We start from the raw sequence: 15,266 nt of genomic DNA, 5'->3' as shown, positions 1-15,266 counted from the left end.
AAAATCATAGTACTGTGCTTCTCAAGGTTCCCAGCAGTTACAGTATCACCTGGGAACTTGTTAGAGATCTCCTTTCTCTAGGGCCCACCCAAGACCTACCGAATCAGAAACTCTGGGGTCAAGGGCCCAGAACTGTGTCAAATGCCCTCCAGGTGATTCTGACACACACTGAAACTTAGGAGTCGATGATTTAGTGGAGGATGGCCTTGGAGTCGGCAAGACCCTGGCTTCTGGCCTCTGCATGTTGTTTCTCTGATATTGGACTTTATTTTTTTTTTCTGCCAAGCAGTGATGGTACCCACCTTTAGGTTGTGCTATTTTTTATGACTACTACATACATTGCTCTGAGCTCTTGGCTTTGAAGATTTGAAAACTATTTTTTCCAGGTTTGTGAGGGGTTACCTTGGGCCAGAGCCAGCAATTCTTTTTTTTTTTTTTTTTTTAAGATTTATTTATTTGACAGAGATTACAAGTAGGCAGAGAGGCAAGCAGAGAGAGAAAGAGAAGGAAGCAGGCTCCCAGCTAAGCAGAGAGCCCGATGCGGGGCTCGATCCCAGGACCCTGGGATCATGACCTGAGCTGAAGGCAGAGGCTTTAACCCGCTGAGCCATCCAGGCGCCCCAGAGCCAGCAATTCTTAATTGCCTTTGTAAACCATCTGTATGGTTGTCAGTAAACATGGCTGTCAAAACACACACATTTGCATCTGATCCTTCCCAAAATCCCACCAAAGCAACAACAAAAGAAAGGTCCTTTTAGAGCATTAATGCATTAGGACAAGGAGCATGAGAGGTGAGGAAAATAAAGTGGAAAGCTAGAAAGCAGTGATTGACTTGGCGGACCAAAGAAAGCTGAACCCTAAGGTGATGGAGGGGAAATCTAAACAATAATTTGATTGACAGCAGAACTTCCCCAAAGACTCAGGCATTATGGCAATAGTGCCACTAGAAGTGAGGATGAAGGGGGTGCTAAGAATAGGGCTAGTTGAAAGTTTGTTTAAGAAGCATTTTGACCCTGCCCTGGTCCTGGATGGCTCAGTCAGTTAAGAGTCTGTCTCTTGATTTTGGCTCAGGTCATGATCCCAGGGTCATGAGATCAAGCCCTTCATCAGGCTCCACACTAGGGGAGCCCAAGATTTTCTTTCCTCTTCTCCTACCCTCTAGAGCCCAAGATTTTCTTTCCTCTTCTCCTTCCCTCCTTTCCACCCTTCCTCCCCATTTGCTCATGCTCTCTCTCTCTCTTTCTCTAAAAACAAAACAAAACAAAACAACAAAAACATTTTTTTTCTTTTAAAAGTAATTTGCTTTCTTTTGCATGCCACAGGACAGATTTCTAGTTTTAAAACAAGGTACATCAAGAACAAAAATATCCCCCCAACCATCTTTCTTTCCACCAATACAAGAAATCCTTCTGGAAACATAAGCAAGTGACTAAACAGGATCAAACCACCAAATCTACAAGTTAATACATGATCTGTTATGGCAGAATAATCAAGAATTTTCCCTCAAAGAAAGATTTTAGTTTTCCAAATATAAAAGAGTCGAAGAGGATCATACATGAACAGAAATCTTATTCCAGATTTTATGGTAAAGAAGGATAACACAGTGGCAGCCGAAGAAAACTGAAACTCTTCCAAATAAATAGATCCAAATTAAGGATTTCTACAATATTTCTTTAGAACACAGAACCAGAATTCTTTAAAAAAAAGAGAGAGAGAGAGAGAAGCATCTAGACTCCCAAGAGATTGAGGACTTCTCTAGGAACTCAGAGAGTCCAAAAAGACAATCCTAAAGTTGATGGCACCGTAGTTTCTTCAACACAAACTTCAGCCAGGTCACCCTACAGTGAATTCTCATAGTTGACAACCCCCACTCATACTCACAAGGGGCCCACTCTTAAATATGAGCAGGCATGTAAGGATTACTATATATTTCTAATCTGAAAGGCAGGCAAACACAAATAAGTGAGGAAATAAAGACCAAGCAGGGGTAAGAAAATGTAAAAATATATCTATTATTGATATTCTCAGAAGACAAAAGGTATTAATGTCAATGAAACAGAACAGAATGCTATTAAAAAACAACATTCAGTTCTATGAAATGTGTAAGCCTGATGATTCACAAGCCTGTACCTCTGGAGCAAATAATACATTATATGTTTATTTTTAAAAAAGCAACATTTAGTGAACCTGAGGGAAATGAAAAGTATGATATCGAATGGAAACTAAATAAAAGGAATAGAAGATGGGGCACCTGAGTGGCTCAGTTGGTTGAGCGTGTGAATCTTGATTTCAGCTCAGGTCATGATCTCAGGGTTGTGAGATTGAGCCCTGCATTGGGCTTGCACTTGTGCTGAGCATGGAACTTGCTTAAGATCCCCTCTCTCCCTCTCCCTCTGTCCCTTCCCTGTCACGTGCGTGCTCTCTCTCTTAAAGCGGGGGTGGGGGGGTGGGGGGGTGGATAGAAGATAAAATGAAGAAATCTTCCATAAAGTGATAGGAAGAAACTGGAGAGAAAAATAAAATCAGATTAATCTAGGAGTCCAGCACCTGATTCACAGGAGACCTGTGGGGGGAAAATGAAGGGAAAGAAACCATCAAAGAAATAATCCAATTAATTATGTGACTAAACTATTAACTATATAACTAAACATACATAACCATTTCTCAACATATACATATATCAAATCATTGTGTTATACACTTTAAACTAATGCAATGTTATATGTCAGCACGTCCCAAAAAACTGGAGGAAACCAATGACGGGACTGAGAGAATCCTTTATGGATACAACTGAAAGCCTACCTCCATTTCTAAGGATTCTCTTTTCAAATTATTATGTTTTTACCTGATTTGTTTCTTGCATCAGTACTTATTCACTCAGTGTATTCATTCAGCCCATGCTTTTCTAGTCTTTTTCTGTATTTGGCATAAAAGGGGAAAATAAAGATGTCAGAGGTATCAGCATGGTTTTATCCACATCAGCTCATCTTCCATCACTGCCAAATGGAGTGGCCAGATCATAAGAGCTAACAAAGGCCTGATGATCTAATTCTGCTGGGAATTAAGAGTCAGAAACAAGCATAGGTGTGAGTAGTCTTCTTTAAATTCTGTTTTAATATATCTTTTGGAATTCTGTATGGAACGAAGTCAGTTTGGATAAACCTATAAACAGTGATTTTTAACAGAGCAGTGATTTTTAAACTATTACAAGGATGAAAAAGACTCATTAGTTCTTTATCTCTAAGCTTTGATACACCTACAGAAATGGCTTGGTTTTTTTGTTGTTTTGTTGTTTTTTTTTTTTTTTTTCTAGCCTTCTTGAGTTTAGGAGTAAATTATGCTCTGCAGAGTCGTTTAGAAGTTGGGGTATACTTTCCCACAGGAATAATTTTGTGAATAATAACCGACTTCCTAAAGAAGCCCACAAGTCTGTTTACCCCACTGATGATGAAATGTATGCAGGTGAGGGGCTAACAGCGCTGCAGAAGCCAGTCACCCAGGACTCCAGAGAGGCTCTGCTAACACAGGGGCCGGCGCTTCACATCTTCACTCCCTTATGTCAGCAGGCAGATTAAGTGCCCGTCTCGCTTCAGGAAGCTGGAGTAGATGTCCCAAAGAGACAGCAATGAGAGATGGGGTAGCAGTATGGACACTGGCTCTAGACTGGAGTGCTAAGGAGACCCGGGAGCTGGAGAGCAGGTTAAGGGTAAACAAAGAATAAACTAGGGGCTTTGGAACTGCAGCCTGCAAAATACACTTCTTATGTCCAAACTCACTCCTGCAACATCTCTTTTCTGTCCCACTGAAGAGCCTCAAGGCTGACCTACCAGCTTTACTTCCATTTCCAATGCCTTTGATTTGCTCTTTCTGACTAGGGTTTTCCTCCATCGTGGGTTCATAAAATAGAACAGTCTCTCAATTTTCCTTCTTCCTTACCTTTTAAGAAGCTGTGAATAATTTTTTTAAGTGATTAAAAAAAAAAAAGAAACTGACTAGAAATAAAAAGTGTCCTTATTATGCTTATCCTTCTGTCACCCCATCCACACTGTCCCCACACTCCATATTTGCTTTCTTTTTTCTTCCCTCCCCTTCCTTCTCCCCTCCCCTCCCCTCCCCTCCTCTCTCCTCTCCCCTCTCCTTCCTTCTTCCCTTCTCTTTTCCCTTTTGTTTTCACTTTAATCTGCTGGAGGCAAGTTTAAAAAAAGAAAGAAAATAAAGTAACCCAAGACAATTTCCTTGAAATGAAGGCCATAAATTCCTGGATTGAAAGGACTTACTGCAATCTTCGCACAATGGATGAGAACTGAGCCTCAGCAAAAGGCACGCTATTATGAATTTTCAGAACATTGTGGAAAAGGAGTTTCTTGAGAGGAAAAAACAGATTCAGTGTGAAGGATAAGGATCTGAATGCTTTTGTCTTCACAACAGCAAGAGAAGACAATGGAGAAATGCTTCCATTGAGAAATGAGCGAAATGATTTCACATCTAGAATTCTACACCCAACTCTTACAATTGATTGTAAGAGTAAACATTAGGTCTCAAAAATGTTGCTCCCATATACCCTTTCTCATAAAACTACAAAAAGATGTCTTTACCAACAAAAACTAATAAACCAAGAAAGTGAAACCATGGGATACAGGAATCAGGGGATCTAAATGAAGCTCCTTCCCAGGATGCTGGAGCCGAGACATCCACACAGCTGCCAAGGGAACAGATCAGAAGCCTCCAGGGGAGTTTTCTTTCTTCTTTACTTTTTTAAAGTAGGCTCCATGCCCAGCATGGAGACCAATGTGGGGCTTGAACTCACAACCCTGAGATCAAGACCTGAGCTGACATCAAGAGTCAGATGTTTAATCAACTGAGCCATTCAGGTGCCCCCAAGAAAGATTTCTTTGTGGAAATGATATTGATAGGCTAACTACGGTATTTATTATATATTAGGAAGAACTTTTGTCTGTGGGAGAATTGGAGGCAAATCAGTGATACATAACTAAACAAACGAAAAGACCATTATTAGCTATAGGGAAAAGGAAACACTGTAGAAAAGGAAAAGTGACCTGAGTATCCTGTGTGGCTTAGCTGTGAATATGTCTCATCCAGTTACAATAATATCCGCACAGATAATTATCTAACCGAATTGATGCTATAACTACATTAGAGAATGGGGCCATGGGAAGAGCTGTGGGAAATGAGTGTGAGATTGGAGGGCAGTGGGGAGAAGAGAGTGAAATTCTCAGAAGAGAGCTAAATTCTCAGGCCAGCAGATAATTCCTAAGCCTGAAATATCATGAATGGTGACTTGAGAATGACATTGAACTATGAAGATCAATAGCAAAACAATCAGCTTAATACAATGGAAAATGGGTGCTTCTGCAGAATGGGAAATTGGGTGAAAAGAAAGAATATCTAGGGGAGTAAAGACTTCAAAAGAGGTTTTGGCCACTTAACTCTTTAAACTATGTGTATGTGTACGTATGCACAAATAAACATGAAAATTTAAAAAGGGAAACAAAAACTTTTGCCACTCTTCCTCTAAATTCCATGCAGCAAACGTTTAATTTCGGGCCAGAGAATACTGTGTTTATTTTTCTTTGGGTGGGACCCAGAGTTCCTGCTGATACAGTGTTAACTTTAAACTGCTCAAAGAGAGAAAGAAACCTGCCCTTAGGCAAATCAGCATTTTGCCTTGGGATTGAGAAAGGGCCTTCCTACCATGGGGGATAGAGGGGGGACCCAACTAATTCACATTTAGAGTCATCCAGGGCCTCATATGCCCTGTGAGACTCTGTTGTGCAGGGACATTTCAGTCTCCCTGTCTTCCTCCCCACAGCACACTGGAGTTCAAGCAATAGCTAGACTTATAGGCAATCTCTCCCAGTTAGGTTGTGAGTATGTAAGGCATAGTGCTTTATCCAGAGATATCAATAAATAAAATGTATGCATGAAAAATGTATAACCTCACTTCATATAAAATTAGACAAGGACATTGAACAAATTATCCATTTTTAATAGTAATAATGTTTCTAATAGTGATAATAATTAAATAGGTCCCTCCTGAGGACCTTTAACCTTCTAGAATGTCTCAGAAGCAGACTGGCATGAGAGCAGCCGTGGGCTGTAAATGACAGATGTGTCATCACTGCCTTAATGGTCTGACCAGCACCCCAGTGCCTCCGATGTGAGCCTAGTTCTCAAGCCATGGGCAAGAGAGCTATTTTTACTGTATCGATTTGGTATAACTATATTTTTAAGCTCAAAATTAAATTAGCTTTCTGGCAGCCCTCCTGAGAAAGCCACCTCTTACTATTCATGCATGACCTCTGGTTCATTGTGGACTAGAAAACAGAGCCGAGCCACGACTGCCATAGAGGCTTATTGAGTTAGAGTCAGACTCGCTGGGAGCAAGGGAGCCAGCCGGGGGGGCCCTGGGAGGCAGGTTCTGGGAACACTTGCTGATACAGGAGGCAGGAAGCTGGAGATTTGACCCTCTTGTGCATAAGTGAATTTATGAGCTTCCAAGAGCTGTGTCTGCATTATTCAGGCTTTGACTACTTTTGCTTTTTCTCTGGCTGCTTTTGTTCAGATTGATAAGCACTCCCCATTGCCTTTCTAGAACTGGCAGCCCTCCTTCCAGTCCTCATTTATAATTCTTATTGGGTAGAATTTTGTCCTCAGTGTCTTGGGCAGCCATATTCAGCCTGAGTGTATAGACTACTGAAGACTTCCTTCCCTTACATCTAGATCTATGCCTTTCTCTCTGATTTTTTCCCTTCTCAGTCTTCAGCTAAGCCTGAGTAAGATCATTTGAAAGAAATCGTTGTGGCCTCTCCATACAGTGGGACAGTATTCATGAACAAAATGGAATGAACCACTGACACAGGCACCAACATGGATGCATTTCCAGGGCATTTTGCTAAGTATTAAAGGCCAATATCAAATGTTCACATACTACATGATTCCATTTATATGATGTTTTTGAGATGGCATAATTATAAAAAAAGGAAAAAAGATTTGTGGTTCCCTGGGGGAGTATGAGTATAAAGGGGGAACACAAGAGAGATTTCTGCAGTGATGGGACATTTTGTCTTCTAAATGGTGAGCTGCTTACATGAACCTGTCCAGATGATAAAATGACAGAGTCATACACATACTTCATGGCAGCATAAATCTTCTCGTTTTGACATTGCACTCTACTTCTACAAGATGGAACCATTGGGGAAACTGGGTGATGGGTATACAGGTTCTCTTTGTACTATCTTTACACCTTTCTGGGAATTTATAATTATTTCAAAATAATTTTTTTAAAAAGGGATGTACTACTCATAAGGCAACAATATGGATGAATCTGAAAATAATTATTCTGATTATAAGAAAATAGTCAAAAAAGTACAAAAGAAAAATATAAACGAAATGTACTACCTCAAAAATAAAAATGTTCGTGTGCAAACAATACCATCAAGTAAGTGAAAAGACAAAAAGAAAAGTGAAAAGACAACCCACATGGTTGAGAAAGTATTTGCAAATCATATCTATCAGATAAAGGATTTTTATCCAGAATATATAAAGAATGCTTACAACTCAATAATAAAATGACAAACAACCCAACTGAGAAATAGGCAAGATTTAGGTGGACATTTCTCCAAAGAATAGATAAAAATGACCAATAAGCACACAAAAAGATGTTCAACATCACCAGCCGTCAGGGAAATGCACACCCAATCTGGGATGAGATAACAGATCTTACTCCCTAGGATGGCAGTAATCAAAAAGACAGATAATAACAGTGTTGAAGGGGTGTTGGGGACATCTGGAACTCTCATACACTGCTGATGGGAACAGAACAAGGTGCAGCTGCTTTGGAAAACTGTTCCTCAAAATGTTAAACATAGTTACCAGATGACCCAGCAATTCCACTCCTAGATGTTTACCCAAGAGAACAGAAAACATGTTCACACAAAAACTTGGTCCTGACGGTTCATAATAGCACAATTCTTAATAGCCAAGAAGTAAATCACCCAAATGCCCATGGACTGATGATTGGATAAATGAAATGTGGATTGTCAATATGTCAAACATTATTTAATCAACATTGAACAAGAATGAAGTACCAAATTATGCTGCGAAATGGAGGAACTTGAAAGGGGCCAGCCATAGGAGTTCATATATTATAGGACTTAATTGATATGAGATGTCCAGAGTAGGCAAACCTATAGAGACAGAAAGCAGACTACTGTTTGCCGAGGGCTAGGGCATGGGGGTGGAGTGGGGAATGATGTTCATGGGTAGGGGGTTTCTTTGGGAGGAGGATGGAAATATTCTAAACTTAGACGTAGTGATGGTCACCCAGCTCTGTAAATACAATAAAAGCCACTGAGTTGTACACTTTAAAATGGATATATTTCATGGTATAGGAATTATATCTAATTAAAACATTTAAAAAGAGTACATACTGTATGATTACATTTATAGAACTTTCTTGAAAATGCAAGCTAACCTATGGTGAGAGAAAATATTAGCAATTGCTTGGGAACAGGAAGGAGTATAAAGGGACATGACAAAACTTTTTGGGAAGTGATGAAAGTGTTCAGTTACTTGACTGTGTGATGGTTTTGTGGGTGTATACATATTTCAAAGCTTATCAAATTGTATATTTTAAGGGTGCAGTTTATCATATGTCAATAATCACTCAATTTTAAAAAAGCAAAAACGTGTGAATGTCACAAATAATATATGTATTATTTATTAAAAACTAATTTGACAAATATTTTTTGGGTACTGGTTTAGTGTTAGCTCCCAGGGATACAATGACAAGGAAAAGATGGGTCTAGTCTTCAAGCAACTCATACAGGCACAGGCAAAGAAAGACACATATGGTTGTAAAATGGCTTATATACCATTTCAAGCCTGGGAAGTCATGGTCAACTTCAAAGGAAGGCTTTCTGGAAGTGAAACCCTTGAGCTCAGCCTTCAAGGGCAAATGGGAGTTAAAGGTAGAAGGTGGGGTTTGTGATGCCATAATGGTCCTCCTTCCTGACACTAACGTAGAAGTACCCAGAGAAGCACATAGTAGGTACTGGTCATATCTCAGAGGTGACCCGACTTTACTTTTGCCATATCGCAGTCATGCTCTTCTCCCCAGGAGCCACATCACAGTGGAATAGATTGTTGTCTTTATCTGTACCTTAACAGTCAGTGTGAAGCCAAGGTATAAATAACATCCTTCATTGCTCTTGGCCGATTTGCTATTATTTAGTTACTTGTGATGATGTATTCAAGGTCTGTCTTTACACTGTATTGTTTGCTGTGTGAGAGCCAGGATTGAGGGTCTCACACCATCCTGTTCTCAGCAGGTAGCTTAGTACTTAGCACGTTAGCAGTTCTTGAAAAAGTTTATTTGCTGATAGGTTAGGACTTGGGCTGATATAGAATAACACATTTGACTGATGGCCTCAGGCACGGCTGAAACTTTTTGGGTCAAGAAGTATAAATTGGCCTCACTGCTCCTACCCCCGCTCTCTTTTCTCTGCCTCTGAGCTCTGGCCACAGTCATGCCAGGTCCTGTCCATCCTAGTCCTGCCTACCACCTGTTGGTCCTACTGGCCTGCTGTCAGGCAACTCTTTTGATGGGTCCACTCCCAGAGGCTGCTGCGTGAGGTTCTTCTGAAGAGGTCAGGACAGTCTGTCCTGGAGAGAACAGCTCTGGCCACTGGCCTGCTCTTGGCCAGTTGGGCATTCTTGGGCCGTGGTTGAAGGCCCACTCACATGTTGTCTCTTCTCCTCAGCCCTTCTGTATGCCACCATCTTCGGGAACGTGACGACCATTTTCCAACAGATGTACGCCAACACCAACCGGTACCATGAGATGCTCAACAGCGTTCGGGACTTCCTGAAGCTCTACCAGGTGCCAAAGGGCTTGAGTGAGCGAGTCATGGATTATATTGTTTCCACCTGGTCCATGTCCAGAGGCATCGACACTGAGAAGGTAAGGAGGGCAATAAGCTCAGGTGAGCCGCGTGTGTCGGCTTTCCCAGGGAGAACGGAGGTGCACCTGGGACAGAGGTTTCTCAAGCCTGGCTGAGGTTTGGGTAGTTGGGGTTACCAAGTCCTACCCCCAAAAGTTTTGGTGGCTTCCAGATCGACTTTGCTCAAAGACCAGCAATTAAGAGATTAAGAGCCATTACTTAAGAAACTGGAAAGACAGTGTGTCTCTCCTGGAGAAGACAGGTGTTGGAAGTCAAACTGTCCAGGGCAGAATTTCCCAAACTTGTGTGATGGTAAGGCTCAGGGCCATCCCGGGGAAGGTCATCATCGTGACTAATTTTCCTTTGACCTCAGGCTCTGAGATGGCCCAGCCCTGCCACTGATTCTGTCCTTATTTAAATTTTTGATATTTTGTTCATCGGGGATTTTTTTTTTTTGCATGGATTTTGATTTTTTAAAATATTGTATTAAATTGTAATTTATATTGTTTACTGAGAATTTAGCCCAAGGCCGTTGCCTCACTGTAGTCTCAGCTCTGATAAGATTCTCAGAATTTGGGGTTATTAAACAGATTTCCAGCCTCTATACCAAATGTATGGAATTCCGGATTTAGAGGAGGGGGAGGTGTGAGGGAGAAAATCTGCATTTTTAACAATTGCCCAGGGAATCCTCTTCATCAGACAAGTCTGGTGAATACTTATCAAGGGTTTGTGCCTTAGTCTCACTGGCTTGAGGAAAACCTCAGTTAGATCTCTCTCTAATGCTAAGGTATCAGTTTTCCCATCTGTGAAATGGAAACAGCCATAAATCCCTATTGTTCTCTAAGAGTTGCGTTATTCTAGACGCATTTCAATAAAGTGGAGAAACTTCGGTGGCTGGGAAGAACAGAGAAAAGATGCAGTGAACTTTCTATTCACTTCAGTTATCTCCTGTGTTCATTTTCTATGAGCAACATGTCATCCTGGGTCCGTTTTTCTCTGCTTCTCAGTGTTTTCCACCCCACTTCTCCTTTTACTGCCAGTCTCTAGGTACTTGGGGAATTCTGATTCCTTTCGCTGTCAGAGTAAGAAAAACAGAAAGATAACGCTGTTGCAGAAACCTGACACATTCGAAGCCAAATGCGGCTGACTGGAGCAGCTATCCTTGCTCCTCTTCTTCTGTCAGGAGGGTCAGCCGAGGGTGGAAGTTTAAAAGGAAAACCTGGGGGCGCCTGGGTGGCTCAGTGGTTTAAGCCTCTGCCTTCGGCTCAGGTCATGGTCTCAGGGTCCTGGGATCGAGCCCCGCATCGGGCTCTCTGCCCCGTGGGGAGCCTGTTTCTCCCTCTCTCTCTGCCTGCCTCTCTGCCTACTTGTGACTTCTCTCTCTGTCAAATAAATAAATAAAAAATTAAAAAAAAATAAAAGGAAAACCTGAATTCAATTTAATTGATTCCCACGTAAAAGGAAGAATAATTCAGGTTTGTTGAAGATCAGCCATGACCACAACAGTAACATAATAGCACTGGCTACCTTGCCCCAACGCTCCTTATAAACAAGTATTCAGGGGCGCCTGGGTGGCTCAGTGGGTTAAGCCGCTGCCTTCGGCTCAGGTCATGATCTCAGGGTCCTGGGATCGAGTCCCGCATCGGGCTCTCTGCTCAGCAGCGAGCCTGCTTCCCTCTCTCTCTCTCTCTCTCTCTCTCTCTGCCTGCCTCTCTGTCTTAAAAACAAAACAAAAAAAAAACAAAAACAAAAAAAAAAAACAAGTATTCAAGGGCGCCTGGGTGGCTCAGTGGATTAAAGCCTCTGCCTTCGACTCAGGTCATGATACCAGGGTCCTGGGATCGAGCCCCGCATCGGGCTCTCTGCTCTGCGGGGAGCCTGCTTCCCCCCCTCTCTCTCTGCCTGCCTCTCTGCCTACTTGTGATTTCTGTCTGTCAAATAAATAAAATCTTAAAAAATAAATAAATAAAAACAAGTATTCAGGGGGACCTGGGTGGCTCAGTGGATTAAAGCCTCTGCCTTCGACTCAGGTCATGATACCAGGGTCCTGGGATCGAGCCCCACATCGGGCTCTCTGCTCTGCGGGGAGCCTGCTTCTCCCTCTCGCACTCCCCCCTGCTTGTGTTTCCTCTCTCACTGTGTCTCTCTCTGTCAAATAAATAAATAAATAAAATCTTAAAACAAAAACAAGTATTCACCATGCTCTTTGCTTGCGGGCCCAGCGCTCACACTTCAGTGACACTCTACCGCAGCTCTGGGAGGGAGCCGCTGCTATTTTGACCCCAGAGACAAGGACCCAGAGACCCGGTGAGTTTTGTTAACTGTCTCTGGTCACAGAATTAAGAATGGCAAAGTCAGGATTTGAATCTGGTTTTGTTTGACTTGGAAGCTTGTGCTTTTCCTACTGTTACTTTTTAATTTAATTTATTTTTTTAAATTAAAACACGTACTGGAGGGAAGAAGGATGAGCAGATGAGTCCAGATGGAGTTGCCCTCATTTCTGTCCCCAGGCAGGGCATCAGTTGGGTGGGTCTGAGTCCCTGGCTTTGCCACCCACCTGCCCTTACTGAGTCTGGTGTTTTTGCTTCATTTAGCAAGGCATGTAGGTTCTGTGGGTGCCTGGCAGCTGATGGAGCAGAAAGGAACTTTGATCTGTCGGCCCTGGGGCTCCTTTTCCCAGGGACCAGGAGGGCTTTGTAAATCTGGTTGTCTGGAAAGAAACCCTTCCCCATCCCATGGCAGGGCTGGGCTGGGCGGCTGCCCGTGGGAGACAGCACCATCAGCGTTTGCCTGCCCTGCCCCTCTCCACTGCCTCACTTTCCTGAGAGGCTTTGGGATTTGCCCCAGGTCCTGGCCTAGGTGGAAGAGGGAGTACTGTGACAGCTCACTGCAGGGCCCAGCCAGCCTAGGCGGCTGCTCTTCCCAGCAGGGACTTGGGACAGACAGCTTCTGCGGAGGGGTCCAGTCCCATAGTCGCCTGGCTCTCCCTGGTTCCTGTCCCTTCCATCCTGGCAGAAGGGTCAGGGAAGAGCACGGGAGCCTAGGGGTATGGTGGGGAGGATGGGGGGTGCTGGGCTCCTCTCGTTTGACCAGCAATTAGCCAGTGACATGTTGCCTGTTCCTCTGAGCTTCAGTTTCCATGTCTATAACACATGGACACTAGATGACTTTTAGTGCTAAGGCCCCTTTATCTATGACATTCTGGACCTCCCTCAGCCTGACTCACTGCTCCTCTGTGCTAAGGATCTCAGAAATTAAAGCTCACAGGCACTGAGCCGGTGCGTGTGGAAGGCACTGCGCCAGCACTTACCACATACCAGCTCAGGGAGTCCTCAGGATTTTGTACTCACGTTCAAAACAGAAGCCTTGGGAAAAGAAGCTAAGTATGGCTTCAGGTTCACAGGATCAGTAAACCTTAACGCCAGGAATTGAATCTGGGTCTGCCTGATCTTAAAGTCTATTCTCTCAACCATGTCCGGCCTGGGGTGGTTCCATGAGCCTCCATGGTGACATTTCCCTGTGGCCTTTGAAGTCCTCAAGAACCAGGAGGAATGGTTTCTCTTAAGGACCAAACAGAAGGGAAGGTGCCCTTCCTGAGCATTCAGCTCAGAGACAAGGGTGCATGACCCGCTAACCCACCCAGTGTGGAGCCAACAGGAGAATGATGGAGGTGCCTGATGGCATGGCAGTCCAGAATGCTTGACCCCCAGCTTCCCTCTCCTCCTCGCAAGTGCTTTCCAGCGGATCCAGGAATAGGGCCCATGAATAAAACATTGTTTCTGTGCCAAGGCCTCGTTCACTAGCAGCCTCTGCCGGCAAAGCCCAGCCCAGGGGAAACCAAATACTGAAAGGTGAATTTACCTGGAGAGCAAATGTTGGTTTTGAACTGCTGGGCAGTTTTGACATGACATGTGAGAGTTCTCCCCCTGGTGTTCTGCTTGGGGAGAAGAGGATCCAAATTAAATCTGTATTTCTATAGGAGTCTTGTTTTTCTTTTTTTTTTTTTTTAAATATTTTATTTATTTGACAGAGAGAAATCACAACTAGGCAGAGAGGCAGGCAGAGAGAGAGGAGGAAGCAGGTTCCCTGCAGAGCAGAGAGCCCGATGTGGGGCTCGATCCCAGGACCCTGGGATCATGACCTGAGCCGAAGGCAGAGGCTTTAACCCACTGAGCCACCCAGGTGCCCCAGGAGTCTTGTTTTTCAATGAGCCAGAAGGAGGGAAACACTTAGCAAGTGCTCAGCGGCAGTCTGAATTTTCCTGTCCCTTTGCTCTGTCAGTGCTCCTTCCCCTCGCAGAGATCTTGCTCACTTCCTCAGCATCCCAGACCCCAGAACAAGCAGGAAGAGGCACATGGAGCATGGGGACCGGTGTGTATGGAGCCCCTTCCTGGGTCCTACACTGTCCCAGGGGAACCATACTGGTACATGTCCTGGATTAACTAATCCTCCTGAGCCAATGTGAGCAGTGTGCACTTTATAGGAGAAAGTCGAGTGTAGAGCAGTTAGGCCACTTGGAGGGGAAGGAGCTGGGATTTGGACTGTTGGACCTCTCTGTCCACTGCCTCACCTCCATGCAGAGTGCAAGGGCTCCTGAGAAGGTAGGGTAGGAGCAGCACAGTCACGGGCAAGGTGAAACTTGCACAGACTTTTGAAGGAGGCGGAGAAACTTACAGATTCCAAGGTGAGCTCTAGGCGCAGGGGCAAATGCCCTGTGTGAAGGCACAGAAGCAGGAGTGTGGGAGTAACCAGCATCCTAAGGAAATGTCTTCATTGAACTTGTTTGATTTTATGCCCCCAGCTTTGCTCACTACACTAGAATGGAAGAAAGGGTTATTTAAAGGACACACCTAATTTCTCTGGAAGAGTCCACTTGAACGCGTCCTACTGTGTTACCTAATGCTTGCTATGGGATCAGCCGTGCAGTGGTTTCTCATAAAAATTTAGTTCAGGGAACTATTTCTCCCCCTAGAAAAGGCTGAGAAATTTTCCTTTCTCGAAAGACCCACGTGACCTCTTAGCGTTCTCACTTTGCCCTGAGTTTCTAGATACTAAGAGTGGAATTACTAGTGCCTTTGTTTAGGGTAGCCATGTAACGTAGGAAATGGTTAGTATCTAAACTAGGCTCTGGATTCAGACTACCTCATTTGGGAGCCCAGCTCTGCCATTTTCTGGCTGTGCAACTTTGGGGAAGTTATTTATCTTCCCTGTGCCTCAGTTTCCTTCTCTGTAAGATGGTACCATACTAACACTTACATCAGAGGGTTATGTGAGGATTAAATTAGCTATTAAATGCACATAACA

General features: G+C 43.5%; 1 protein-coding gene across 2 annotated transcripts in view; it reads left to right on the top strand.

Annotated features, from left to right (window-relative positions):
* Nucleotides 1-15,266, top strand: part of KCNH1 (potassium voltage-gated channel subfamily H member 1) — a 388,389-nt gene that overhangs the window by 261,590 nt on the left and 111,533 nt on the right. For both annotated transcript variants that reach the window (XM_045983592.1, XM_045983593.1), the window contains exon 8: nucleotides 9,783-9,982. In XM_045983592.1, coding sequence (XP_045839548.1) covers nucleotides 9,783-9,982 — 200 coding nt within the window. The remainder of the gene's footprint in view (nucleotides 1-9,782; nucleotides 9,983-15,266) is intronic.

The sequence above is a fragment of the Meles meles genome, chromosome 17, assembly GCF_922984935.1.
Source record: "Meles meles chromosome 17, mMelMel3.1 paternal haplotype, whole genome shotgun sequence".
Classification (NCBI taxonomy): Eukaryota; Metazoa; Chordata; class Mammalia; order Carnivora; family Mustelidae; genus Meles; species Meles meles.
This window is presented reverse-complemented; position numbering and strand designations above follow the sequence as displayed.